This window comes from Dryobates pubescens, chromosome 5 (genome assembly GCF_014839835.1).
Source record: "Dryobates pubescens isolate bDryPub1 chromosome 5, bDryPub1.pri, whole genome shotgun sequence".
Lineage (NCBI taxonomy): Eukaryota > Metazoa > Chordata > Aves > Piciformes > Picidae > Dryobates > Dryobates pubescens.
In genome coordinates, this window is record NC_071616.1 from 22136922 (window position 1) to 22160959 (window position 24038).

At 39.9% G+C, this 24038-nt stretch overlaps 1 protein-coding gene across 1 annotated transcript; it reads right to left on the bottom strand.

The window, feature by feature from the left end:
• Positions 1-11497: 11497 nt before the first annotated feature.
• On the bottom strand, positions 11498-19288 carry C5H14orf180 (chromosome 5 C14orf180 homolog). The gene is made up of 4 exons (XM_009904785.2): positions 18987-19288; positions 16231-16357; positions 14450-14476; positions 11498-11705 (listed from the first exon to the last, which is right to left on the bottom strand). Exons 1-4 carry the CDS (start codon positions 19071-19073, stop codon positions 11503-11505), a joined length of 444 nt encoding a protein of 147 aa, XP_009903087.1. The 5' UTR covers positions 19074-19288; the 3' UTR covers positions 11498-11502.
• Between the last annotated feature and the right edge of the window lie 4750 nt (positions 19289-24038).

The following is a 24038-nucleotide window of genomic DNA, read 5'->3' on the forward strand; positions in this document are numbered from 1 at the left end:
AGCTATTGGACCCACCTGGGCATTTTTTTTTGCATTTAGCTTTCTACAATCTCCTGTCCTAAGGCTTGGACATTCAGGCTAACCTGGTGATGCTGAAAATATGTTAGAATAGAGGTATTATTTATGCACACTTACATGCATACATACCTATGCTCTCTCTCACAAAACGTCTCTTGTACATTTCTGACCTCTACTATTGCCATCTATTGCCAGCCAGTGTAGAGTATGGCTGCAGCAGGAGTTTCTCTGAGTCAAATGTTTCATTTTGGTGGTATTTCAGCACTTTCTTTAATGTGCCATCTCCAAATGCAGGCCTTTGGGATGCTCTAGAAAGAATTATATTCACAGAATCAGAACTCTTTGTTATCTTTTAATGTGTATTTATTTATTGTCTCATGGTAAAAAAGGAAAATGCTGTGTGTCTTTTGCCCATGTAGCTCCTCCTCCTGCTGCCCACTGCAAAGCTGTCAGCCTTTCTGGTGGAGAATGGAGGATGCTATTGTTTAGTCACTGTATTAGCTGTGATGATAAAACCACAGCCAAAAGGGCTTTTATTATTATTTATTTTTTTCTTTCTTCCTATGAAAATGGCTAGTAACACAGGGAGAGCCTGACTTGTTTCAATGCTGCTTTCCCAGGCATTGGGGTGCTGCTATACAATTATTCTATAGAATGTATTCCCCGTGTCCTGGTTACCATCTGTGGTTAATTTCCCTGCAAATTCCCTGTTAGCAGTTGGGCTAGAAAAATCGGAGCTATCGAGCATCATCTGAGATTTTTAGATCAATGACATTTATATATATACATATATTTAACAATGGGGGAATAATGAAAACCATTTTTAAAAAACAGAACTTCCTCATGAGGATGCAGATGCTCATGACTTTTATCCCACTAATTCTTGAGGCATCTTTCAGCTGTGAACTTTCCATAGGAATTACGAAAATAAGAACATGATGATTTAATTTAAAAAATGAAAGACCCGTGCATGCTATGTCAATGTTTCTGTGTTCCCTTAGAGAAATAGTTTCTGTAATGTCCACTGATGGATACTTGAGTTTATAGACTTTGTCCTCAAAGCATTCACTTCCAGGGAGATGGTATCTGTTAAGTATGTACAATGTACACAGATGTATGACAGCACTGCTCTCTGTGATATGGACATAGGCTCTTGTCTTAACAGGCAGCTTAGGCCAGAGTAGTTGAAAAGCTGCCTTAACATTCTACACTACTTTTTTTTTAAAAAAAAATGTAGTATTAGCACGTGTGCAATAGCTTGTGATACCCAGAGGTGGATGTGGATGGAATGTGAGTGGAGCAGGAAAGTACTAGCTAACACACAACCTCTGAAGGTCTGAGATGGGTTTGTCATGGGGGTTTGCAGATGTTTTAATTCCTCTCCTAACTTTGAGTAGTGTCCTGATGTTAGCCTGTTTAGTTCCATCAGGAACAGAGAGTCAAATTTCCCTTCAAGGCCATCCTGCTCTAACACAAAACAATGTTGATTTAACCTATGTAGTACGCCAGACACAAGCAGAGCTGCAAGTGAGAGTAGAACACATTTGACAGTTACATTGCATGAGCAAGGAGTACTTTTCCCCTGATTCAGAAGTTCTGCACCATGGACCTACGAACCTGGTATGGGTATGGTCCTTTTATTAATTAATTTATTTTAAAATACAGACTTGCAGGCAACAAACAGAAAATATTTTGATAGGTGTGTCAATCCTTCTGGTGCCAAACCATACTCTTCTGCAGCACAGTACAGTATTCTGGCTCAAAAGCAACCAGAATGTGGCTTTGCAAACAGTCATTTATTTGCTGCTAGAAAATATAGGCTAAATTGAGGGGAAAGATGCATTTATAGCAGATATTTAGCAGTAGGACTTTAGATGAGAAAATTAATTTGAGAAATTATTTATTGTCTTAATGGCTGAAGAAAACCAGGCAGTAGTGTGCAGTTCTTGAGGGTCAGAAAGGATATACTGATTTATGGTGTCTGCGAATCTAGCCAGTCTGACCCTCTGTATTTAAAGTAACATGAAAGTTCACCTTAAGAAAACATGTGCACTTGCTCGGTTTCTTGTAAATCCCAAATGTAAACATTGGGTTAGAATGTCCTAGGCTGTCATTCTCTGAAATGGAAGGCTGTGCTGCACAACCTGATTTTGGGTTTGGTGGCTTTGGGGTTTCTTGGACACCTGAGGGCTCTCATTAGTGAGATATAAAGCCAAGCTTCGCCTTCATTTGTCCTCTAAAATCCACTCTCAATTTTTAACACCTCATGCAACTTAGCTTAGGTTGATGGTTGGAGACCATCTCCTGAGACATGAAGCTTGTGCATAGTAGTGACTTTAGGCTGATCTGGGTGTAGAATATGGGATCTTCTTGCTTGGGAAGTTTGAGCCACAAAGAGCGAGCCCTGGGGGGTTTTGTGTATACCCTCAGGTGGGGAGAAGGGAAGAGTTGGGAGGCTTTTTGGGTGTGCTGTTAAGGGACTCTGTACGCTTTGAGTTTCTGTTGTCACTATGCTTGTAGTTTCTGTAAAACTCTTAACTGCTTTTCCATTTAAACTTTCCATCACTTCTGCAATCCATTTGTGTGAGTGTCATTCTTTTTTCCCCCTTTCAGGGGTAAAAGAGGATCTGCCTGGCCTCCAAACAGGACAGAAACACAGTTTCTTCATGATCTCAGATCACACATCATTCTACATGATGGGTCTTAAAAAATGCCATGTCAAATTCAGTATGAATACCATCTGCAAAATATTCAGTGTGAGAAAGCACTTACAAACCTGGTGTATGGGTCAATGTGGGTTTTTTTCATCTCCCTTCTCCAAAACCCCCATCTCAAACATAGATATAAAATCACTTTTACTATGTAAATGATAAATTTAACAAAATTCCAGGCAGTCATTGATACAGGCAAGACTTACAGTATTTTGTGAAAAAACAATCTGCATAGTGCCAAAACTTTTGTCTTTTCTGCTAAATCAATGGCCTGGGTGTGAACATCCTTGAGCTAATGGGAATTCTGTCTGTATCTAGATCCTAAATTTGTGCCTCAGACCATTTCCTTTGCTGATGGAAATAGCCCATTTTTATCTCATTGGAATGTTTGCCTTGGAGACCACCAATGTCCTTTCTTTATGCTTAAGCAATCTGGGAGGAGAGACAGATTTTGCCTTGCTAGTTATCACACCTGCCTGCAGTGAGAAAATGCTCATATAGCTTCATGAGCACTGAAATTGGTTTAGAATTATTTCATTTTGTGGTCCTAATGCCTTGAAGCGCATGTTTCTTTTTTTTCCCTCTGTAAGAATGAGGGAAACTGGGCTGTATTTTAGTGTTCAAAGTTACATACTTAAAAGTTGTTTGTTTTTTTTTTTTTTTTTAATTACAAAATTCTACTCAATAATTTGTGAAGCTAACTATTGTATAGAAGACAGCTCTTTGATGTACTCCTGACATAGAAGGCAAAAACCAGAACTGCACTACCATCTCGGAAATCTTAACATTTGTTTCTGAGACGTTAGACAGCAATTTACTTAAAATATAGCAAGTACTGCTTATTTCAGTGCAGGCATGTAATTGATAGTGTCTTTCCATTCTGTTGTTGGGAAGAGTATTTACATAGTGATGCTTTTCCTTTAGTTTCTTTTATCTTGCCAAAGAGTGTAACTGAACTGCTATTGCAAGCAGAGGTTAATGTGAATGTATTCACCTGAGTGCTTAAACTCTTCTACCTCTCATAGCGTCTATAACTGCTTGAACTCTTTTTGCACACAGGAGTCAAAAGAACTGTATCCATGTAAAAGACTAAATCTTATTTTCATAGATAGCTAGAGGATTTAGGATTTAATGACTACTAGCTTCCTGTTAGATCCTTGTTCCTCAAAATGGCCATAGGCACCCAAGAAGGGCTGGGTGAATAGATCATTTGACTGGTCAAGTAATGATTTTTTTTTGTTTGTTTTGCATTTTTTACCTTCCCCCCCCCAAAAAAACCCAACAAACCACCAACCACCAAAAAAAAACACCCCCAACAACACCAAAAAGCCAGCAACTGTGATTTGTTAGGCATGGAATGTTATATGTTACCTAAACAGATGAGTTTTATAGTGATGGCAGAAAGAGATGAGCTACTCATTAAAATGCTTGTAATAGTCCTTCCCCAGCCTCCCCCACAGGCAGGTAACTGTGATTCACAGGCTTAATCTTCTCTGCTTTAGGAGATACAAGCCTGCAGCTATATGGCAAATGCTGCTACCATGGTGTTATCCTTGATTCTCCCCTCAAATCTTCCTGTTGGAGCTCTTCTGCTTGGCTTGAAATTCTTAAATAACAGTGTTTTAGCTGGGTGGTTCTGGTGTTTATAAAGGAGATAAAGTACTTGGCAGCAAGAACTGCTCACTGAAATAGCGTGATTTTTTTGTGTATGTTGGAAATCAGATTTGAGAAGTTTTTGTTCTACCTTTCCACTTGACTATCTTGTAAACTGCCAGGAGGTAGGAATGAAAAGTTATTGTTACTGCTAATATCTTTGGTGATTTCACACACAAACAAGTAAAGAGTCCTGGGACAAAATTTCTTTTCATCTCCACCTTACGTTCCTCTCATTTTCTCCCAGATTTGGGGAATTTTGACTCCAGTTTGTATACAACTTCTTAAGCATATTTATGAATGTGAGAAATGGCTCACAGCTTCTATGGCAAACTTTATCTTTTGTCAAAAAAACAAGGAAAAATGTCACTGGTTTTTGCTGTTGGGCTCTTTGGTGTATGACAGCAACTCTTCCCTTTATAATAGCCAGATGTGATTCAGTTGACATGTTGCTCTGGGAAGTTTCCAAGGCTGGTTCCAGCCATCTTGATGGAGTTAGATGAGAGCTATGTTAAATCGTAGATTTTTAAGGCAGAGAAATGTTTGAAAATTTTCTGTTGTGGTATATTACATAGCACAGTGCAGAGCTCTTCACCCTTTTACTCCTACAGCAGAGGGAATTATCTTTCCCTGTTAACATTGTGAAGTTCAATAGTCTGTGTCTGAAATACAGCATATCTTCCTGCAACACACCGCATCTTGATTGCATCAGTTAACTCCCCAGTTTTAACCGCCATTGTTAGAACAGCCTTCAATAGCTGACTGCAAAATGTGCTAATGGTCTCTTTATTAAACCAGCAGTGTTCCAGTGTTGCAAGTAGTCCTTTTCCTATAATATGCCAAAAGCTCCTTTCTGAAAAGCATCCTCACATGGGGAGAACCACTGCCTTGGAGTCCAGAGCCAGTGCAGACTGCTGGTAGCAGATGGTAGCAGAGCAATTCTGGTCAAATACTTTCTGATTAAAATAATTGTTGTTTTTTTAGCCCAAGCTAACCAATTCATAAATCAATATATTGTGATCTAAAGTACACTCCTAAGACATTTTTGAAGGTTTGCAAACAAAACAACAACAAACCCCCTTGGCAGTCCCACTGACATCTCCTACCCCTGGATCCTTTCATCTCCAAAGACTTTTCTGCACACTTCACAGAAGGTTTGATTGGATTGCCATGAGGATGTTCATGCCTTATTTCTCACACCTCTTCCTGTTGGGGACAAGGACTCATAAGGCTAACATAGATCAGAACAAAAATAGGGAGTGAGGAGAACTGTTGGTGTATTTCCTATGAAGGATTTTTGCTTTCTGGCTGCAATGGGAGTGATCCAGCACGACAGTCCTGTGCTGGTAGTGCTAACACCAGCCTTTACTTGACCTGTTCAGCCATTGCCTGCTCATGTGGTTTCAGAAATTGCAGAGCAGCTCCTTGTAGCACCCTTTGGCCTAAACTTAGCTTTGGGAGAGAGCCACCATTGTCAGTTCTGCAGATTTCTAATCTAAAGGTGCTGGCATTGCTACCAGGTTTGGAGGGGCTGCTTTGGAAGCCTTTTCTTTCCGCCTTGGCAAATCCATATACTCTATAGCTGGCCCTTTTGCCCTGTGCAGCTTGTGGTTTGTGTGGGGAAGGAGACTGTTCCCAGATCTCTGTAGACTTACCAACTTTGAAAGTAGCTCAGTAACACTCATAGTTTGAAAAGGTTTGGGGTTTTTGTGTGATACCACCTGCAATGACTTGAAGCACATCTTTCTTGCTTATAAGTCAGTGCAGAGACTGAAAGCATTACAGCCTCTCTGAAGTGTATGTCATGTTCATGAGATAGTGTCTCTTCCTATAGCAAAACAAGAAAAACTTTGAGTCTAGAACAAGTATTGTCTTATGCTGCTAAAGAGGTCCCCATGTAATGGATATTTGGGGACAAAAGTGAACATTATTCCATGATTTATTTAAATGCTGAAAGCAGCAGAGGGGCTTTTCCTTTGCTAGTGTATATAGCTTAGCTTTGTGAGCCATGCTGGAGACATGCCCATCCACACAAGCTGAGGGTGCAGCCTGGTCTCTTTTGAATATTATTTCTCATGATTTGTATGGTCTTTTGCAGTGTAATGACTGCTGATTTGGAGCTTTAATTGCATGCATTTGACACAAACAGAATTGGGAAAGGGAAGCTTTTTACTAGCATTTTAATATATTTTAATATAGCCCTTTGTAAACACCTAACAAATAAAAATTCTGAGTCCAATCCTTCTGCTAATGGAGTCACCAACAAAGTTTAGTTTGGCTTTAGTAGGAGATGGACTGGGTTTGGTATGAGTAATATACTGTAGTGTCACTGATAATGAATTATTGTGTTTTATATATTGATGCTTTTTGTTGGACAGTGCATTGGCTTTTTTATGATTTGGTGATATATAGCAAATACATTATTTGAAAAGTCAATATTTCTGTGCCTGTTTTTTGAAGGTGAATTTAAATTGTTACAATGTAAGATAAAAAAAAATTGTTCTCAAAGGCAGTGGTTGCTCTTAGTTTGCGTACCCCTTCCCCAGAATCACTATGCTCCATGATCAAGGATGCTCACAGATTCACAGATTGCACCAGGTTGGAAGGGATCCTCAATGGTCATCTTGTCCAACCCCCCTGCAGTCAGCAGGGATACCTCCAACTAGATCAGGCTGCCCAGGGCCACATCAAGTCTGATCTTGAATGCCTTCAGGGATGGGGCCTCAACCACATCCCTGGGCAGCCTGTTGCAGTATTTTATCACTCTTATTGCAAAGAACTTCCTCTTTATGTCCACCCTAAATTTGCCCTGCTCCACTTTAAAACCATTACCTCTTATCCTGTTGCTACAAGTCCCTTCTAAACAGTCCTTCCTCAACCTCCCTGTAGGTCTCCTTCAGATATTGAAATGCAGCTATAGGGTCTCCCTGGAGCCTTCTTTTCTTCATGCTGAATGGCTCCAATTCTTTCAGCCAAACCATGACCAACCATCCTAAGCTGCCCAAGCCCTTTTTGTATCATCATCCAGTGAAACCTAATGCCACAGGAGGCCAGGACAAAATGCTACCATGTCAGCATGCAGCTGAAAGGGCTGTGTGATCAGGTTCATTTTCTAAATGTCATCTGGTTAATTTTCTTCATGTTGTATCAGCCTACAAAATGGGCTTAGAGATTCCCAACAGCTATTCTGGAGCAAAGAATAAATAAGAAACAAGTCCACTTTATTATCCTAGAGGTTTCTGAGTTACTCCTTGAGGGTAGCTGGTAATAGTCTTTCTAGTCACATGCTGCTGACCCTTCTACTTGTTTTAAAGTGGCAAAAGGCAGAAATGGTAATTAAAATTGTTCCTACGGGCTTCTCCTGCTCCATTAGCTTGTTTCCAGGATGGCAGACATGAAGAGAGGTGGGTTTTGGGCCTGCCTTTTACCAGCATGATGATAATGCTGGTAAATGACAAAATCTTTTAATGCAGTAATGTTGAGTGCATTAAAAGGTTCGTGTACAAACATCTGGTGTCATCTCACTGTGTCCTTTTCTATCTACTCTAATCTTGTGGCTGTGGGTATTCCTGCAAGCACAATCAGGTGCTGATGATGAGGCGACCCTGCCTGAAGAGGGTGTTGGCAGCTGCCCTCTGTTCCTGCTGCAGGAATGTACTGTATTCCCCCTACATATGTGGTCTGCTGATTTCTGTTGTACATTGATTTCATACTCATTGCATAAGGGACATTAGGCAGAACTTATACCCTTAGGCTCTGTCATCAGCCCATTTTCATGCACAGATATCCCTTTTATCTCTCCTGGTTGTTCGATTCCTACCACCCTAGACAATACCCTTGGGAAGCCCACCTACTAGCTGACTGCTTAAAAATTTGCTGCAAGAGTCCTGTCCTTCATCACTCCTTGTTTCAGGACTTTAAACCTGAAATATGATCATTTCCAAGCTGAATTAAATAATTGTCCAGAGCTGGCTGGCTGCAGGATTCTTGACTTCTAAAGTAATTCACTACACTGGTGCCAGTGTGAACTCAGGTGAGCATTTCAACCATTTGTGATAAACTATATACTCCTCAGGTTTTGCCTCTTTATGGATAATTCTCAGCAGTTGTACTGAAGGAAAATATTACCTACCATGCCCAGTAAGAGAATTATTTCCAACACAGCTGATTTTGTGTAAATTTAGAGCTTGTATTAGATCTTCCAAACTTACAAAGGTGTCACATCTAGAAAAACGGCATCAAAGAAGAAGAAGAAGGAGAAATCCCATTTGTCTCATAGCAGTGAGGATAGACCTGTGATGGATAAAGAACAGCAAGAAAAGCCAAAGTGGGAAAAAAGTGTGTGTGGTGGGGGAGTGTATGTGTAAGCAAAATGGATGAATGAGAAAAGAACTTCAGTGTGAGAAGGAAATAAACCAGGTAAGTCCACAGTGAAGCTGTATAAATGTAAATAAATGCAGACACAGGAGTTGGGATTTCTTTTTTTCTCCTTTTCATAGCCTTTTGATTGACCTGCTTCCTTTACTCACACAGATACACTGGCTTTCTCAGCTTCAATTTCTTCACCTGCAAAAGGCCACCACTTTCCTGGGAATGGGATTTAGGTTTATTTACTTCAAATATTCAGACTATGTAGTGAGTTTGTTTTGGCTTTTTCCAAGCTGCCACATGTCTGACTGATCATAGTAAACAATCCTGACCTGGATGGCCTTGTCAGGCCATGGTGAGACCTCAACAGATAAGTGAAGTGCTGTCTTTAGTCATGTCCGAAACTGTTACAACCAGAACCCAGGCAGAAGCCAAGAATAGCTGTTCCTCTGCTTACTTTCCCTGAGAGCCCGAATGCAATGGCTTTTGTCACTCACACTGATAAATGAAGGCCCCAGCAAGGAGAATGTGGCTATTTTCTGTTTAAAGTAGACCTGATGGAAAGATGGTTCCATGCCTGCCTCCTGGGGAGTTGTGCAGACGTCCGAGCACACATATGGATTTCACACTGCTTCCACAGTTTTTCCTCACAGTCCTAAGAGGAGATCTTATTTTATCTTTAACCCTTTGGCTTGTTGTAAAACTACTGAAACCAGGTTGCTAACATACTGCTTTTGGTCTTGAGATTGCTAGATTTTTGTTAGCTCAGGTCTTGCTTTCTTGTTGAAATATGCCATGACTTGCAGTGACGGATCTGTTCCTGCAAAAAAGGCTCCTGTTTGAAGGGGCTAGGTACTGCATGCTAGGGAGACATTAGTCCAGAGCCAAAACCTGAATGCCACTGATTTACCAACAAGTTTCAACAGGAACATTAAAAAGATCATAAGCATGAAAAAAAAAAAAAAATAAAAAATTGCAAATGAAGTTTCAATTCACCCATTGCCCCATTCAGGTATCAATCCAAACCTTTAAATCAAAGATTCACCAGCACACAAGTTTAAAACCTTTCCTCTTTATTACCTAAACAGCAAGGCTGAAATGGGGGAAAGGGATGGGAAACAATGGTGAAACTTACACTCTGAGCTGGGTTACCCAAGTGATTTGCTCAATCCCTGAGCTAAACACTCCTACAGCAACCTCTGCTTCTCAGACTGGCAGCATGTCCAGTGTAATTGCTGTGGCCTTTGACATCTTAGGAGGAGCATTAAAATAGTGGTTGAAGTCACTTCTTTCTGTTCTGGATTGCAATTTCCACCCCCCTCCCCCACATGTTCTCAAGCAAGTTACCACTCTCCTCTTGAGAGAAGGCTGCATATCATGTTTTTGTATCCCCTGCCTGGTTAAAGTCCTTGAGCTGCTTGGAATAAGGTTGTTGGAGCAGAGAGTTATGGGTCTCTCTCTCTCTTTTTTTTTTATAAATTAAAAATAAAGCAATTTTTTTTTTTAATGTGTGCTGCAGTGGCAGGGAAATTCAAGCCTAAGTCTTGCAGGCATCTCTTCCATCTTTGCTACTTTTTCCTTTATCTTCTCCTTTTATTTTTATTTTTTCTTCTTCTTCAACTCTTAAAGTTTCGGATGTCAGCATTATTATATAGCAAATAAACCTAAGCACACATCAGGTGCTACTTGACAAGACCTAAAAAGCTGACTGTGATGGTTCTGTCTAGGAAGAAACTATAGCTGAAGATCATAAGCTTGCACTCTTTTTTCCTCTCAGACATGCAGGGCACCATTCCACATTTATTGCAGGATCTTAATTTCCTTTGGAGAGGTTTATACTATGGTGAGAAAATGGAGGGATAAAGGAGCTTTCCCTGTTATGCATTCACAGTCTGCATTACCATTACATAGTGCCCTGAACACCCAGGCATAAAAGCATAACCTCAGACTAAATATAAGCACTGTCATAAATCTTGTAAGCTCAGCTAGTGGGGTTTATGAACTGAATCAAACCCAGAGGATTAAACTACTGATTTGGTAATTAGCCTGGGATTTGATACTGCTATTTATTATGTTAGACAAATAAACTATTTACTGCATAAATGAGTTTTCATGTTCCTTTTCACACCTGGGAATCAAGCGAAACATTAAGAAACAGCTTTTGCATATGGAGGAAACAAATATATGAAGGGAAACAAGAAAGCCATTTGCTGGAATTTTTTTACTAGTAATCATTTCAGGTGTATAGATAGAACAGCATGCCAAGCCTTTGGCCACCAGAGCAGTGTTTGTGCAATAGCTCAGCATTATTTTAACTTTTGCAGAATAGCTCCTAGGAGGCTTGAGGAAGAAGATGGTTTGGTGTTTAACGGCTTGATCTGTGGGTCAAGAGACTTTTATTCAGAGCTAGCTGCTGCCTGCACCGATCAATGTGTTTTTCTTTCTACTTCTGCTTCTCATATCAGTAGTTTATAAACATTTTTGGGGATACATATTTGCTGTCCAGGAGTTTGTTGGGACATCAAGGCACTAGTATGATCCCCTATTAATGTGAAGAAAAAAAAGGAGAAAAAGTAGCTGCTGGACAGTACACAGCAGGGGTGGTTTTCTTGCTCTTTGTGGTGGATGCTCCTGTGTTTCCTGTATGTGGCTAGAGTAGACTGAGAGCTTTGTGCCATTGTGTGCTGATTAACAGTGCTCTGTAGTCACAGACCAGTAGACTGACAGTAGTGTGTCAGGCTGGAGGATATTGCTACTGCCTCATAAACCAAGTCCAACATTTCTGAGCAATGTGTCTTATCTGAAGAAAGAAGATAACAAGTCGAGATTGAAATTCTTCCAGGACTTTGACATCTTGCTTCATGGTGGTGTAGTACAGACTCACAGCAAGGATCAGCACTGCACAAAATGAGAGCCACAGGAGCATGGGCAATCCAGATGATGACCTGTCATCTACTGAACAATGATGAGGAGAAAAAAGAAAGCATTATTTTAGTGTCATCTTAAACTCTTCCCAAATCTGATCCCCTGCTGAAGCCTTTGTCCCACTTTTCTGGGAACAGTAGGGTACACTGGGCTGTGGTGTGAGTACTTTCACAGGAACCAGTTAAGTGATAGTGTGCCACGCCTCTTGACAGAGGTGAGTATAAAATATCTCATCTAATGGAACATTTAAAGAGTTTAATTATATGGAATAAGAACAGGATTACCATAACTAATGCATGATTGCAAGTTTCCATCCAGCAATTATTTTCTATACCTTTACACTAAATGTTAAGTTAAACACTATATTAAGTTACCTCATCTAATTCTTTAATGCTCACAAATATTCCATAAAAGTGAGAAGATCTAGATTTCTGTTCTTTTCTCTTGTAACAGCATGTTTGGTGCTCCTGCTAATTACAGTAAGAACCAAAACATGGCTCCATTAACTGAGGCATATTTAGTAAGCTCTGGCAGGCTTAGCCTCTCTCTGAGTGCTGGGTGTGCTAATTACACTGGAACATCCTCTGCACTTGCTCTTAAGTAGGAGAACATTGCAAATATTTTTCATGCCTTTAAAGTATAGTTCAGGTATGTTTAAAGTGCCATAAGTCAGGCACAGTACACATGTGGAAATCAGTGGCATCCATTAAGCTTGTTGTCACCTGTGCCCCAGCACTTTGCATATATGTATCCATCCTGGGCCTCAGGGATCCAGTTTGATTCAGACCTGGCTTTCTGTTTGACTGTACAGTCATTGCACAGTGTTATTTTATAAATAACTTTGAGTGTTAAACATGTAGCATAAAGCAAAATTCATGCCTGGATAAAAACTCACAGTGAGCAGCTATTTTCCTGCCATATGCACATAATCAATAAGGAGATAAAAATGTGCTATGTATTATTATGGGTAAAGGGCCAACATTAGCTGTAACATATTTAAATTAGCTTCTACTACGAGCCCTGGAATACACACTAGTCAACTAAACTGTCATACAGATGTACAGGGAGAAAGGTAAAAGTCATAAAACCAAGCAAGAAGCACATAATAATGTATCAAAAAGCGTATGGGGAAAAGGTAAAATGTTAATAGGCATTCATTTTATAGCTAACCAGAAACCAAATCAATGTCCCACAGTAGATCTGAATGAATTATTTGCAGCAAACAATTTATTCATTTGATTTTAGCCCTATGTTCTCTTTGTAAATTATTTATGAGCAAGCTTCAATTTTTATAAATTTATTTATTTGGCATTATTCCATGAATGGTTTATATTAAGGTATTTAGCCAGGGAATTAATAACCACTTTCTGGTTTTGCAGGGATTTGTGGTTTGGGAGTTGTTATTTCCCTTGTGTGATATCCCACACCACACGAAACAGCTCTTGGCTGGATGACCACTTACCTTTCAAAGTGTGGTGCCTGGTTGATGAACATCCCTGGTACCAGTGACACTTTTCTACGAGAGTTAAACAGCTTCTCACATCAGCCCTTTTCTATAAAGTGCTTATAATAATTGGCAATCTTAACAAAAGCTACTTTCCATGTAAAACTTCTAGGTAATCTCAAAGGCAAACTTGGCTTTCCTTATAGCTTCTGAGTTAGGGAGTATGCTCAGTCCAGAACAGAAAAAAAAAAAAAATAATGTGGGAGTATAATCCCACCTACAAAATAGTGATTGAATTGTGCTCACAACAGCTTCAGCACATCACTACAGTTATGCCCTTAAAATTGCACTTGCTCTTTTTTACATGACAAATAGAAAATGAATGTTAAATTTTTTTAGTTTCATTGGTTGTTGGAGCAGCACACTCAGTCACAGCCATGTGGGCAGAGTAAGAAAAAGGCGACTCATCTGAGAGAAAACATTACCCAGGATATAGGAAATGTTGGCTCATTTCCTGCCCTGGACACACATTTCCACTGTTACCTGAAGGGTATTTCATCTTTCCTTTTCCACCTGGCTCATTGCTCTCTCTAGTACCTAGTTCCTATTCAAATAACTGCATTAGCTGATGTTGCCATTGGTATGAGCATACAAACCTTATGGGCAATTGTAACAGCTCTAGGGGATACGGGGACACTTGCTGGAGAGGCCTTCTGTGGCTCTGTGTGTGTGTATACATACATTCATATATGCACCCCTCTTCCCCTGCTGCATTGCATACAGCAGTGGGGCTGGCTATTGGCCAGGGCCCTTAGAAAAAAATTGTTAAGAACATCCAGATACATACATTCGCTTGAGGGTCTGTGAGGCTGGATGGCCTCAAACATCCTTGCAAACAAGAAATTGTAAACACCTTATTTTTATTATTTCTACCCTGCTGCCAGCATACAAATGAATTGTCGCTTCCCTACTTAGGCGAGTCAGCAGGCAGAGCTATTGTTTTGCTTGGGGTGCTTTCCCTGCATATCTTAGTGAAAAACCTGCACCTATTCTATTGCCATAAAATATATTAATTATATTTAAATTAAAAATAGCTTCAGGGATTTCATTTTTGTTTCCACTATTTGTCTTACTAGATGTCTTGTTTAAAATATGGCACCAGACCTCATCAGTACCTTATGATTCCTATGCTGAGAAGAAAAAGCAACAACCAGTAGAGAATGCTCTATGTAAGGAGGATATATTTGCACTGTGCATCCCAGCAGCTGCAAAGTAAACTCATGTTAGTGCCACGGATGGCTCACAGTTATAATGTGAAACTTCAACTTACCCACTACGTAGTCACAGCAGGAAATGGCTAGAAAACAGAATGAAAACATTACATGCCTGGAAGGGTCTCTTTGCTGCAGATGAATAAGAAAGTAAGCACCAAACAGTGTCTCTGAAATTGCCTGTTGCCTTATAGATACTGAGCTACCTCTTGCACTGCTTTTAGCTCTACAGATTTATGTCAGATGAGGATCTACCCTCAGCATGCAAACCTCTAGATGTTAGGAAAGTCAGAAAAAGTTAATGCATGGGTATTCCAAGTAATTTCTAGGAAGGAAAGGAGATAGACCATCAGGCTGAGAGAAGAATGAAAGTTAAGAAAGTAAAGTGCACTGTCAGATGCAACTTTCACACGACAATATCCTGGAACTGTGTGTGTTTGCAAGACACAATCCAGGATGAAAATTCCAGAGAATGGAAAAATTTCAGTGGTGCCAGCAACCTTCATCTTGCCAACCTCTCTTAATAATATTGCCTGGACAAACAGCAAACCATCTAAATCACGGGCTATTTGCAACACAGAATACTAATTATGGGTTGGGACATTTCTCATATCTTTGTGGAAAAGAGCCCTCCCTTGCAGCTCCCTGGAACTCAAGCGTGGCTGTGATAAATTCAGAGCCAGTGAGGGATGAACCTGGTCCCCCCAGGCTGGGCTGAGTGCGAGATTACCAGTGCTGATGTGGGTTCATGGACTCTGTCAGGGAACTGAAGGCACTTTTGGCTCTCCTCAAAATCCTGTTCTTGACCAGTCGGCTGAGCTTTGAAGAACACTGATTCACTGAATCTCCCAGGAATTCCATTTTGATGGGAAAGCCCAGGCCATGTCAACAACCTTATCAAGAAACAGCTTTACCTTCCTATATTAGAAGATACCACAAACAATGCATTGCAAAACCACTGAGAGCTGTTTACAGACACATCAGCAGGTTCTAAGTGTTGTTCCAGAAGCTGAGTAACAGCCCAAACAGGTGGCTGACAATGAAATTTTTTACCATTCCCTCCCCTGTGTTTTTATTAACTGAGGTTATCAAACCCATAAAAATGTTAGTTCACCACCAATAAATGCAAATTTTCTGGTTGAGTAATTTTGTGCAAGTCAGAGTGAAACAACAGTTCTTGTTTGGTTATAAACTATTTGTAAAGCATGCAGAAGTGCAAATTTCTGCTAGACCTCTACTTAGGGTCACTCCCAGCTGACCTACTTGCAAATGGTTATTTTGGCCCTTGAATGAAAGACAAGAGTTTATGTTAGCTGTGTCTTTTTTTGGGTTCCCTTTTTGGCAGAAATTTTTACATCCTGGCTGGCTGCTTTTAACCTCACTGGGCCAGCTAGGCTCAGTTCTTTAGTATTCTAAAGAAATATGAAAGGGCTGGCTCACTCCTTACCATTACATCCTAGTAACCCAGAATGACATAAGTGCATTTAAATTTGGTCTGAGATACTTTTATATGAGTGGAAGCATTGTTCTGAGGTAGACATGGGGCTCAGCCAAACTCAAATTCTACAATGATCCCTGTGGGGGTTGAATCACGAGTTCACCATGAGAACAGCCCTGGGGCTGCTCTAATGTGATGCAGGAGCCTGTCTCCTCTCAGGGTTGGCAGGCAAACGGGCCAGATGTAGTTCTGTGTAACACAGAGAAAAATTGTCTGTCCTCTTCTCCATGCTGGCCTCAAAATCACAAACAACATTATCAGAGGGGAAGCTGATGTGAACAGACAGGGTGGATGCTAAAAGCTAGAAATGTCATGCCAAAAGGCTTAATAGCGTGAGTGTACCATATTCAATGACTTCTTCTGACTCACGAAATCGAACTCTTCTCTCTGCTTTCCGCTTCCCCCCCCCAGCTTGGTCCACAGGCGGTCTTTTCCTCAGTATTGAAGGAGGATAGCGGCTGTCATCTGTCTAAAGAGTTGATCAAAACACAAAACACATGGCCATTCAAACTGGAGTAATGCATCTGGGTGAAACTTTAAGCTTTTGTGGCTGTGTTACCATGTCACTCGAGGGATATGATATGAAACACATCTGTTTTGACATTTTTAGTCACACCATATCTATAGCAAGATGATCTGGATATTTCTTCATCATCATAGACCTTCAGTACTCTGAAGCTGTCTTCTCAGGAAAAAGATTGGCTATAGTAATAGCAAAGTGTCTCTAAATTGGAGGGAACAGTTACTGAAGGCAACAACCTTGGGGTAGATGGTCATAAATGTGACATGAAACATATCATTGGGAGCACCTTTGAAATATTCTTCTGAGCTGAGCAGCCCTGTTCTGAATGTAGTGCTGCCACTTCAACAACTGAGACTATGAATCATAGAATCAATAAGGTTGGAAAAGACCTCAGAGATCATCAAGCCCAGCCTATCACGCAACACCTCATGACTGACTAAACTGTGTCATGTCCAACCCTGTTTTGAACACCTTCAGGGACGGTGACTCCACCACCTCCCTGGGCAGCACATTCCAATGGCCAATAACTCTGTGAAGAACTTTCTCCTCACCTTGAGCCTAAACTTTCCCTGGTGCAGCTTGAGAATGTCTCCTCTTGTTCTGTTGCTGGTTGCCTGGGAAAGAGACCAACCCCCACCTGTCTACAAACTCCTTTCAGGTAGTTGTAGAGAGCAATCAATCTGGGGTTTGAAAGCTATCCTGATATGTATGACAAGGTAATTTGTTTGCATTTTGATATCACAATTTTGTTGCTGCTCTGGGTTTTGCTTGGAAACCACTCTCAGTTTTTGATAACAGAATCAAAGTGTTGTGGATTCTGCCAAACAAAACACAGAGCTGCAATGACAAGAAGTTGTCCCTCTTATGCATAGGAATGCTTCCAGAGTCACCTCCCCAAAGTAAATCTAAAGCATCTTGGTTCACAGATACCCACTGTCCTCTGGAAGGAAAAAGCAGATGGAAAATTTTCTGTATTTTAAAGACCTAAGTGAGTGTCAGAGATCCACATTGTAATTTTACTTTAAGACTGAAACCATCTTCTGTCTCCATTTTGTCTCTTCCATCTCTTTCTTTGCTATGTAAAGGGTATGGTTTTAGATGGTTTATTTGCTCCTTTTGGTCACTGTCTCTGCTCTTTTTTTCTCTTTTGTGTGTCATATCCCCACTCAGCAATTGCATGCTACTTCCTACATGTTTTTCTTTCTGCCTTTATTCTTTCAATGCCTGTTTCTTTTTCCTGTTTTTGGACTCAAACATTCTTGCTCTACATCTTTTCCCTTTGGATGCTATGCCCACACTCACAATTTCATACACCCACCCCAGGGCCTGCAGAAGCAGGACTAAGTCACAATAAGTGCAGTATGGGTATGTTGAACCCCAGCATACAGAGGATAAATAGGTTTCCCTACACATCACACTGGATAATCTGAGAAAGGCACATTACATAGCCAGGAGGAACTGCCATGGAATGAGAAAGGTCTTCACTTTGATATCTTCTCTTGAGGGATTTGTAAAACAAATTTTCACTTAATTTATCACTGGTAAGGATGCTTTGTCTGATCTCAGGGTCATACAAGCATCCACACCGCTCTGTCTCATGATCAGGGACAGTGTGTGTTGGAGATCTATCTGTAGTTTTCAATCATCAGATCAGAACCTAGAAGACCAGAGCATAGGAAACCTGGATTCAACTTCTTTCTGAGTCCAAAGGAGTATTAACCCTGTCTCTCTTATATGCACACCCTCATAATGGGAACTATGTTGCACACGTGGGAGCAGGAAATCTCAGTCTGCCACTGAAGTCATCTTGTTTGGCCTCCAATAATTAAATATTCATTATGCTAAAGAAAGGAAGAACTAAAGAATGGCTTTACAGCCTGGTGTTTGGGTGCTCCCTTGGGAGTGGGAGAAGTCTGATTCTGTCCTTGCTCCAATGAATACTTAATACAAAATACTCAAATATTCATTGGAGCAGTCACTGGAAACAGTCTCCCATCTACCAGGTGAGTATCCTAATCATTCTGGTACAGGTGAACACACACACACACACACACATACACCCCACTTTCTGGGATAATGAATATTCAGTTATTCTGTGTTAAATGAAACAGGTTTAGGGCAACACAGTCCAGCTTAGACTAGCAGTGATTATAGCTTTAGCTAGGAGGGCTCATCCTGTGCCACAACCAAGAAACTCAACCTTATATTTGAAGAGATTTACAATTCCAAGTGTGTCTTTTGTTTGCATGAGCTTAACAGCAGCATCCCACCAGAAGAGAAAAACATTAAATGGCCAGCTAACTGGGTAGCACCTATCCAAGGAAGACCTTAAAAAGGAAGTGGTTTTTACAATATTTACTAGATTTTAGTAACTTGTGGAAATCAAAGCTACACATTGTCAGAAGAAATGATGCATTCTTGCCTCAGGCAGAAACCTGGGGTTAACATAGTGTGCCAAGAGCTGGAAACCTACCAAAGTGCTAGTCAGGACATTATGTCCCTAATAACAACTCATTTGTGAAAAGCTCTGGATATAGGCCACAAGGACTCCATTGCCCATCAAAAGATTACTTACCAGCAGCTCCTCTGCACTAGGATCAGAAGATGGGGCTGGACATATTTGGAACATGTACTCTGGATGCCAACATGAAGCCTCCCACATGAAGCTGTGGTTGGAAAGCCACTTGCTCAAGAAAATGAGAAGAATCAGGGGAAAGTGTCTGGAGATCTCTCTGCAGTGAGGACTGAGCAGGCAGTGCCACCAAGCAGATGGGAGCAGCAGCAAATAACTGAAGAGTGGAAAGAAGAGTTTCCGCCCTTCACACCAGTGTTGGCTTGGGAAGGATGACGTTACTTGAAATGTACTCAGTAGCCAAAAATAGCACATAGTGATAATACTGTGTGTGCAGCTGGAAATTAGGGCTTTCCTGGCAAGTGGAAAGGAACCGAATGGAGCAAATCGCAGATAAACACCTACATATTTACATACATAAATGTGAAGTCGAGGTTGTTCTTTTTATAATGACTGCTGCTTTTCTGTGATCATGTTTGATCTCCTTTCCAGAAGCCATTTCCAGTCTCAAAAATCTTGCAAGTGGGATTGCTCTTAAGCCTTCTCACATTCAAAATATGTGGGTAAAGCCATCAGAAAATTATATAGGTGTATTGGGATCACATATATATCTCCTTCCAGTACAGTTATGGCCTCACTTTATATGTTTTACAAATTGGATCCATTATTATAGTAATAAAATGGGGATTTAATATTAGACATTCCCATAGATATTATAATAAGATTATTGATAGGAAGAGATATGATTTATAGTTTGAGAAGCTTTAACAGCCCCTTGTCAAATGCTGAAGGTTGGTCATCATCAAATATACAATTTCCAGTCAGAAATACCTGCCACAGCTGCTGAAATATGGTGGTTTATTGTCTCTTCAAGCAAAAACTTGATCTTTTTCTGTTGTCCTTTTCTTGGAGTTAATTATTTATTATGACATATCTGAAGTACTCCTACTTTTGTGTTATTGTCCAAGTTCTTGAATGGATTCTGACATGGCATGCTCTGACTGGCCTTTGTTTTGCATTTACCCAGTGGACTGGCAGTTGTGAGATGCTTACATTGGCACTGTGAATGAGAGTGCACAGCAGCTCTGTGGGCTTCACTGTTTTAACCTTCCTTTCAGAGATCTGTGGAGTGAGTTAGTAGATAGGAAGGGCTGGGATCCATCTCCCCAAAAAAGTGATTCAGCCCAATAGGGAGGGCATCTGTGCCTGATGTAGGGTCAGCAGCTTCCATGAGCCTTGCTGCCCTCCCACAGCTCAACCTCTGCATGCATCTGCAGCACTGTCAGTGGTTGATGTCCTCAAGCCCTTACCTTTCCAGCAGTGAAAGCAGACTCAACATGGAGAACAAAAAAGACACCTGGAGAGAGTCATCTTACCTTCTCTTGCCTGTACATTGGGGTGATGGAGGGCTTTTCCTCATGCTGCAATTGGCTCACAGTTGCCAGGCGGGTGAAACACTCTCAAAATACCCTTTGGTGTGTCCTGCAAGTGTTTCACAGAAGTTATTTTTGGATATCTATGTTGAGCTTCTGGCAGGGAGAAGTCATTCTTCAAAATTTTGTTCATAACAGATGCTAGACAAAAAGGTGACAAAGTTTTCCAAACTGTGGTCCCTAGCATCTCCTATGGTACCTCCTTCTTCCTATTGAGATAATCACTGTCAACTATTCTATATAAGAAGAAATTTACCTGCATACTTCGGCCAGCAAAACTGTTAAAGATAGGAAGAGGGAAATCAAACTCTAGTCTTCATCTAATTTTGACTTTCTCTGTGATTTGTCTCATTTATTTTCAATAGTGTCATCCAGCAAGGCACATAAAAGTCTTTTTCAGCCTCTTATTCCTGCTGAGAGCAGTGGTGAGCTCATGAGCTTTTAGACCTGAATGAAAAATCCTTGTTCGCATCTTTTCCACTGCAACTGGTTTTGTTGCAAGAAAGGTCTTACATTTTTCTAAACAACTGGCCAGAAAATTTTGGGGATTTTATTTAAAACAAAACCTGAAAGAGTCAAGAGTGCTTGCTGTTTTCAAGAAGTGGACATATGGAGAAAACATTGATGATTTTAAATGCCAAATCATTTTAAATGCCAGAAAACATTTATTTTCAGTTCTAGATAACACTCAAATGTAAACAATTTTTCTGTTCATTTGAATAAAAAATAATTGAGCAGCTTTATAAATGTTCCATGCAATATTGCTATCCAAGTGCTAGTAATGATTATTTCATAGTGCCATTCTCATTTTTATCCTACAATGTGTTAGTTATATTAATAATAATGGTTATAAATGCTTGAATGATTAGTAGTTACCTGAGCACTCAAGTTCCGGTGGATAAAGATGTCATAAGTTCAAATCTCATAACAGGGAGAGATCCATTTCTACTAAATGCTTTTGATTGCGGTTTAACAATCTAAAACTGGATATATATTAAAAATAAAACACAGTTTAATGCATGAAGTGAAAGGATCAAGGAAAATAACTTTATTAGCCTCTGAAATCACTGGTCATAAATAATAGTTATGATAGTGGGATAATTTCTGCTATGGAAGCTGGAAGAATTTCCTTTAACATTGCTCTTTTTTTAAAAGTAATTTTTCATCTAAGCTTTGATCTCATTTCATGCAACATATGTCAGAAGCAAAGCTGGACAAAGAATGCATAAATGAATTATTTAGCTGATGTATGTCACCTCTATTTCTTTCGGCTAATTGTTCACAAATAGATAGTGACTTTTGTGAATGTATTCATTATTCAGATTTATTCAGTGGATAATTGCTGGGAGTAATTCTTTGTCCGTAGATTGTGCAGAAGCATTTCACTGTGAACATTCAATAGTAAAAATCTATTCAAACTTTCAATACAAGACAAAATAAAAAATATCTGTAACTACTGATGGAGTTCTTAAACACAAACAATGTACTGCAGTCTTAATGAGCAATGGCAGCATTTTCAGGAAGAACTCTACTACTTCCCTTGGTACATAAGGGGGTAAAGTAAAGACATCTTTGTAATCTGTGTAGTGCTGACTTTGGATGGCACACATTGTGTATGCAAATAAGTTTTTACAACAAAAGCATTGCTTAAATGTTTGCTCAGCAGAAAAATAAAACAAGCCTGAGCAAAACATGATTGACTTCCCAGTGAATAAATATGAACAGTTCACACAAAGGAACTAACTGCATAGCCAGTATTTTCCTGCAATAGCCCAATCGAAGATATTTAGGAAATAAACATAACATGATAAACCAATTTTACACTCAGAGGGTAGCTGTGTAACCATATGAACTCTTTTTTCCATTTCCTTTTGCAGGAATAAATATTCTAGACAAGCAAAGTACTTTGTAAAAGATGCCTTTGTGGGGATTCGTCTGGCCTGGTTCAATTATTTTGAAACCTAGCAATTTTCTCATATCATTGAATCTGGTTTTATTGCAAATAGGGTCATAGAAATAGTCACTCATTGCAATAATGGACTTAGTTTATCTTAACTATTAACACTTCCCGTAGGTTTACACACACACATATATATTCAATATTTATGGATATGCACAGTGCATATATATTAATAATGAAGCAACTTTATCTCTAACAATCTGAAAACAAAATCACGTAATACCATACAGTGTGGGGTGCAGTGGTAACTGGAAGCAGCAGATCAGGATAACAGAACAGAAAAGGAATAAATAAATTAGAAGGGAGTCTTCCATATCTTCTTCAACTTCCAGAGTGTCAGTTGAGCCCTTTGTTCAATATTCCACCTTTCGTGGTTCTGTGTGCTCTTGATTAATAATTTAGAGATGCAGTAAGGCACTTTTGGCAGTACGGCACATTTTGTGTTTGCCAAGAGTGATTTTCCACCAGTCAAGGAATACATCATCCGATGCTCACTCAAAAATGGGGTGTTTTTGTGGAGTTGGGGAAAAAAGGGAGATCAACAGCAGAGTGAAATGGAGATAGAGAAATGAATGGGAAGATCGTCTGATAACAATTTTTGTGTGTAGCCAGCTAGGCTAAAAGTATTCAATTTTCATTTCCATATATTCATTAATTTCTGTGATGTCCAGAGATCTGTGTATTCAGGTGTGTTTTTCCCCAAGAAAGAGCAGTGTGATCAGTGCAAAGTGCAGTCCCTGTGGTTCTCCATGAAGGGTCCACAAGGTTATCCTCCCATTGAGACCTTAATTTCATCCTTATATATTACTACCCTCCTCTGGAAGTTTTCATGATCACACAGATCTAAAAGCTTCCCTTTGATGCAAGTATGAAGACCTGAGCCATTTATCGAGGAACTGCAGGCCTCGACGGCCACTCATTGCAAAAATTGCATTAAGCAGACAGCCCTCTGATCTGGCATAACACAACTCATTTCTGAAGGAAAAGCATTGCCTTTATTTGTGGATGTAGTAGGTCTTTCTGAGTGATGATCGTTTTCCTGGAGCCGTGGTACCAGTATCAAATTCAGAGCATGCAGTCGTTTGTACTGCTTTTGAACTGAACTCTTTTCTAAAGCAAAGACAGAAGCACTGAGCAGAATGTGTAGCAGTGTTTTGTGTTATGCTGAGAACATCCATGCTGCAGAGCACTGTGATTTCTGCTGTACTGGGACTGGTTAGAAATGATTTAACTGTGTTGAAGAACCTGGTCTCAATTCATGCCTGGCATGAATCCATTGACTTATAAAAGGCATGGCTGTGTCTCCATTTCTTAAAATTGCCTCATTTATTAATGCATCTGGCTGGGTAGATGCTACAAATAACCTCAGAGTACTTGTGATGACTTATGGTAAACATACAGAGAATTTTTGGCTCCTGAAACAAACCTTCTAAATAATTACAAAATGATTCCACATCCATTTCATAATTACACTCATGAGATTACAGCCAAGCTATTATTTGTGATTTGACATGCATTTTTATTGTAGAAATGTCCCATAAGCCATTAGGTTTATTCCACCTGAGGTTTTCTAATTCTTTCTGTTCATCCTGCCAGTGCGGGATCTTGAGTGTAAAGCTTCTATTGATCAAAAAAGAGTTACTAAGTAACCAAATGCTAGTA